At 30.1% G+C, this 5,964-nt stretch overlaps 1 protein-coding gene across 1 annotated transcript; it reads right to left on the reverse strand.

Moving 5' to 3' along the window:
• Nucleotides 1-2,940: 2,940 nt before the first annotated feature.
• LOC129877598 (glutaredoxin-C9-like) lies at nucleotides 2,941-3,743 on the reverse strand. Its single transcript, XM_055953122.1, has 2 exons — nucleotides 3,676-3,743; nucleotides 2,941-3,423 (listed from the first exon to the last, which is right to left on the reverse strand). The coding sequence occupies exons 1-2, from the start codon at nucleotides 3,740-3,742 to the stop codon at nucleotides 3,041-3,043; spliced, it is 450 nt and encodes a 149-aa protein (XP_055809097.1). The 5' UTR covers nucleotide 3,743; the 3' UTR covers nucleotides 2,941-3,040.
• Between the last annotated feature and the right edge of the window lie 2,221 nt (nucleotides 3,744-5,964).

A 5,964-nucleotide genomic window follows, 5' to 3' on the forward strand; every position in this document is an offset into this window, starting at 1 on the left:
TTTTTTATAATCGCGATGTTTAAATTAATTTATATACATTTCAATAATTTTTTATGAATACGTATTATCTCCTATCAAAACATGTATAAGGTAATCTGCCTATCAAAATTTGGATAAAAATGATGAAATCACCTAGCGTTAGCTAGAAGTTGAAGACTACTATCAAATGTTTATATCAAAATAATAAATACATGATATGTTTGCACATATATTTTGATTAACTTAATCGTAGTTAATTAATGCATATTTAACTTTAATAATATCATTTAACCATGATTAATTGAATTGATGATTTGTGTAAACATCTTATACGGATAAGTATTTACTTCTGATTTGTCTATTCATCATTTCGCCCCACAACAGTTAACATCAATTATACTCTTATTATAATTTCTATTTGAATTTATCTCATGCCATTAATCAAAATATAAACACAAACTATATTGCATTTTTAATTGTAATTTAACATAGGTAACCATTTGTCTAGATAAAAAAAAACTAATTACTACTCCAATTGACAGATAAAAAAATAGAATTATCATGTCATAATCAAGATATTATAGCTGTCACGATCCAAATACGGGTGTGATGACACTCATCTCAACCCACCGAGACAAGTCAGCCTAATACCCAATGGAAAATAGATGTGGAAGAAAAAGAAATAAATCCAAATTTAATTTAACCTAAATAAGTAAAACAAACTTAAACTCCCCCAATATTGGTTGTCATGTGTACAAACCACTAATACATTACCGAAATATGAAAGAAAATACAGTCACAATGTCTTTGTCTTTAGAATAGGAATAAACATATTAAAAGAGTAAGAGGTGTCTGATAGATGGATATAACAGCTACCTCAACACTCGAGATAATAGCCTCAGAAGCGGTAGTAAACCGTAGGAGATCAAGCAGGCCTGTGCTCACTACCTACACAAGTGTAGAAACAAGGGGTGAGTACCAAACAACACGGTACTCAGCAATTGGATAACTAAAACTAAGCAAAGCTTAATAGAGACAAGTACTCCTGTCCTCCCAACTGAACCTCCGTAACCACAACCTACATAGAACCAGCCCAACTCTATATTGTACGATAACAACAGTAATATAGTCCACGAATACTCATCAATAGTCTCATCAATGAATCATATCAAGTCAAGTCAGCATATACAGAGCAATATAGGGGTAAACACAAATTCACAAATATCAGAAAGGTGCAATGCAATGAAATGATGCATGTCTGTTCTATTGGTACACATCCGCTGAATCACAGTCCGAAACCCATGGGGAATATTTCTGTCTATGTAACCTGCCACGGAACGTGTGGCCCATCCCCTCAACATATATATCTTGCCACGGAGCGTGTGGCCCGACCCCTTTATTTCATAATACCTGCCACAGAGCGTGTGGCCCGACCCCTTTATTTCGTATCATTTTCAGTCTCACATAATATGTCAGAACCAATGCAATCAATTCATGTTCATATAATTCACGATAATAACATGACAACAATAATAATTTTTTCCTATCCCACATCAACATAGTCATTTCACATGTCCAAAATAAATTCATAATCACAACATATCAATTCCACCAATACATGTCATTAGATCATCATTTTATACCCCTCATCTCCATTTTTAAGGTCAACCATACGGTCAATAACCCAGTCCAATTCTCATTACTCTCCAATACACATAACACGGAAATACAAGCATCTACAAGCTTAAACTGAGGTATAGAAATTCACTTGCCTCAAATGATCAAGCAATTACTCTGAGACCTGAGCCTTCCCCTTTCGCTGGGTTTCCAAATCAATGTAAACTAATCAAATGAATAATCATCATAAGATTTCGAAATTAAAAACATTCATATCACTAAATGTCTAGCCTAGACCCTAAAACTCATCCTAAAATCTATAATTAATTAATTACCTAAATCTCAAGCCTAGGGTTAACTCTAAATCCCTTCAATACCATAAATATGGTGATAATCATATAATAAATTACACCTAATATTTAATTTTCTATCTTAATATACCAACTTAAATCATAATGTATCAATAATAAGAAAAGTAAGACAAATTATGAAGCCCTCAAGGAAAGACAAAATCAAAATGGACAAGGACCCACGTGAATAGCATTTTCCAATTCAATTTTCCTCCTCCATTCTCTTTCTGTTCAACACATGATGACATTATATATATATTTTATTAATTTATCAATCTTTTCATTATACATTGATAGCAATAGTACCCTATGCTCCTATATAAACCTAGCACAGAATTACCTTACCTGGCTCACCTGACTTTCTCTTCGTTTTTGTTTCCGCCGCCGCAGTGAAGTCTGTCTCCTCGTGTTCTCTTTTTCTTATTAATTAGGTATTAAAGATTACAATTCCACTAACTGATTTTAAATAAATATGGAATAAGTGGTATAAAGTATTAAATATATTATCGTTTTAGTCCATTAATTAATTAAGTTATCTAAATTCACCCCTCAATTAAATAACTATAATTATCGAATAGTCCAAATTTATAATTTAATTATTTTATTTTATTTTATTTTTCGGAGAGAATATTTTATGGAAGAGAGATGACTCATTCTCAAAATGACCAAACGGGTCATTACAATAGACTTTTTTATTTTACACTATAATTAAAAAAATTATTAATAGAGTGATCAATTTTACTATTTTGCTCTTCGTTCATATCAATACACATAAAAATAAATTAGAAAAAAAAATACATAATGTATAAGAATAACTAGTATTGAAAATTATCGCATTCAAAAGGTCATATTAATTCTAGGGATAAAATAAAAAAAAAATAACAAAATTTATCTTAACTTAATAAGTAATCAAGTTATATGTGACAATTATTTTTAGTAAAAGTAGATTTTACGATTTATTGAGTGGACCTAACATTGATGATTGGTACGAATATCGAGAATGAATGAAATTGTAAGAATGAAAGTCCTCATTTTTGTCAATTATTTTTACCTAACAAAGAGAATAATAATTGACTAGGTAGGTAAAATAAAAATTAAAGCCATAAAGCCCCAACTTCTTTTAGTAGTGGCACTAATTCACCAGAAATATGTGTGGATATCACTCTTTCTAGTCCTCCAAACATATTTCCGCCTACGAAAACCGCCGGCAACTCCGTCGTTGTTCCACCAGCACTGCTCACGATTATCGACAACTCCTTCTTCACATCATCTTCATCTTCATCGTTCACTTCGAAAATCGTAGGGTTAGCACCTAACCCTAGAAGTAAATTCTTCGCAACATGGCACATGCAACACCCACGTATCGCTACTACGATTATCGCGTTCTCCGAGATGGATTTCGCCACCCTAGTAGTGACATAGGAATTTCTGTTTCGTGATCTCGTGTCATCATCGGAATTGGTAGTGTTGCTCTCACCTACAAAGTCGAAATATATGTAAAAAAATCACTAAAATTTTAAGTAAAAATTTTCAAACGTACTAAAATGAATTTAGAGAGAAGACTGTCAAATTTCAATTCTGAATTTCATCCTTAGTATTGTACCGCTGCAAAAATGAAACAATAGATGTACATATGAAAAATCACTAACTATTGAAAATTTTTAAAAGTATAGTAAATTCAGTTGAACTCATCAAATTTAAATTCTGAATCAATCTCTTTATTAATTACCTGAACGTGACTCGAAAATGGTGGAACCACCACTAGAGGTGGCGGATGAGCTACGTCCGATCGTCATGGTGGTGGTAGTGGTGGTGGAGGGAAGCTAATTTCTATATGGTGAAGAAAAATGAAGAGGACTTATATATAATTGAAGGGTGATAATGGAAAAAATGATGTAGATTACACTGACGTCAACGGATGTGACGTGAGAACAAACGTCAAGTTTAGAACATTTATACCTGCGCAGAATTTTTAGTAAGTGATGTTAATATTTATAAAAGAAACGATAAAAATTTAATTATCAATATTTATAGAAATAAGGACAAAAATGTAATCATCACATTAATAAGTAAAATATATCGTTGACCCATTGATTTAGTTTAAGTTTAATCTAGAGAAGGTATTGAGTTCAATAAGCTTACGTTGAAGTTCAAATCTCCAACCTTAAAAAAAAAATTGAGCATTGAACGAATACACCAAAAGACGTCGTAGTCCACCCATGTCTTTATGATTAGTCAACAACAACAACAACAATCCAGTGAAATTTCACAACGTGAATCTGGGAAAGATAAAGTGTACGTAGACCTTATTTTTACCAAGATAGGAAGGCTGTTTTCGAGAGACCATCGGCTCAAAAGAAGCATAAAAAGAGGTCAGATAAGGCTAAGAAGTTCAAAGCGATATGAGAAAGCAAATAACGAATAACGCAAATAACGAATGAAGTTTCCACATGATTAAAAGATACATTTTTTATTAAAAATAAATAAATTGTAAGTGACCATAGCTAGGAAGCTATTACGTACCTTCCGAGTGTTTACACTAAATCATATAAATTTATTATATAGTTAGGTGAATTAATGAGGTGAAAATGCAAATATATTAGTAAAATATATCGTTGACCCATTGATTTAGTTTAAATTTAAGCTAGAAAAGGTCTTGAGTTCCATAAGTTTACGTTGAAGTTCAAACCTCCATTCTTGAAGAAATGAGCATTGAACGAACACGCCAAAAGACGTCGACTATCAAGTAGTGTCATTTCGTCCAATATATCATTTTATGTATAGTATTAATATATATCTTTAATAAAAAAATCGAAGAAGTGGTATCGCTTGACACCATTCGCTCAATGTTAGTCCACTCATGTCTTTATGATTAGTCGTGGAAAAATATATAAAAGAAAGTTTTCACATGATTAAAAAATATATTTTTTTAAATTTAAATTGTAAGTGATCATAGCTAGAAAGCTATTACGTACCTTTCTAATGTTTACTCTAAATCATATAAATTAATTATAGTTAAGTGAATTAATGAGGTAAAAATGCATATTAATTACACGATCGTCAAGTATTAAAAGTCAATGTGCAAATACATATCATACATCGCTTGATTTGATATAAATATCATATGTGAATAAGATTTTACCATAAGGGTTGACACTGCTAAAAATTACTATTTTCCCAGTAAAAATGTCCTGTCGCCATTTTCACATATTTTGATTAAATCGCTGAGAAAAGAAAAACTAGTAATGTTTTCATACAGTAAAAATTAATTAGGATCAATTCAGTAAAAAAATACGAAAAAATTATATTCTATAGCATAAATTTTCTACTAGTTTGCGACTACAATTTAGATCAATTTAATTTTTAAAATAAATTCAGTTAATTAATTCTCGATTTTAAAATATGCTACATCATTAGTGAACCAATAAAATATCAAGTCGTATAGTATTTAAATAATTATCTATCGGTTATCGATTTGAGAAAACATTATATGAAATAGTTAGTTTATAAGGACCATGTAAACCTCTAATTTAAGATTACTTCGCAAATAAATTTTGTCATGATTGTTTTTTTTTTTAGTTAGTTAGACAATTTAGTACTCCCTCCATTTTAAAATAATTAAATTGTTAGGGTGTTTCACACCCTTTAAGAAAAAAATATTAAAACATTAATTAAATATTTCTTTTCATTTTTATTCTTATTAATTATTGTCAAACTTAGAATTTTGAGTGATCCAATAAGATTATAGTCCATAGATATTATAACACTAATAAAGCTTAAATCAAAATCAAATCAATACTAATACTAACCAAAAAGAAATATTTCAACACTAAGAATGACAATAATGTTGAATATTTATTTTTTAGTTTATATTGATTTAGACAATTAAAATATATATAACCTAATTTTAGTTTTTCTTTAATGTTTAGTCACGTAAGTAATACTTATTAGACTTATTTTAGCATGATTTAGTACTTTTAAATTATGATCATTTTCATTATATGATATTCGAGGGACG

This window comes from Solanum dulcamara, chromosome 12 (assembly GCF_947179165.1).
Source record: "Solanum dulcamara chromosome 12, daSolDulc1.2, whole genome shotgun sequence".
Classification (NCBI taxonomy): domain Eukaryota; kingdom Viridiplantae; phylum Streptophyta; class Magnoliopsida; order Solanales; family Solanaceae; genus Solanum; species Solanum dulcamara.

Excerpts from the sequence above, each read along its gene's own strand:
- LOC129877598 (XM_055953122.1), bottom strand. The coding sequence starts at position 3,742 with ATGACGATCGGACGTAGCTCATCCGCCACCTCTAGTGGTGGTTCCACC. Across the intron at positions 3,424-3,675 it reads CATTTTCGAGTCACGTTCAG|GTGAGAGCAACACTACCAAT; the intron begins GTAATTAATAAA and ends TCGACTTTGTAG.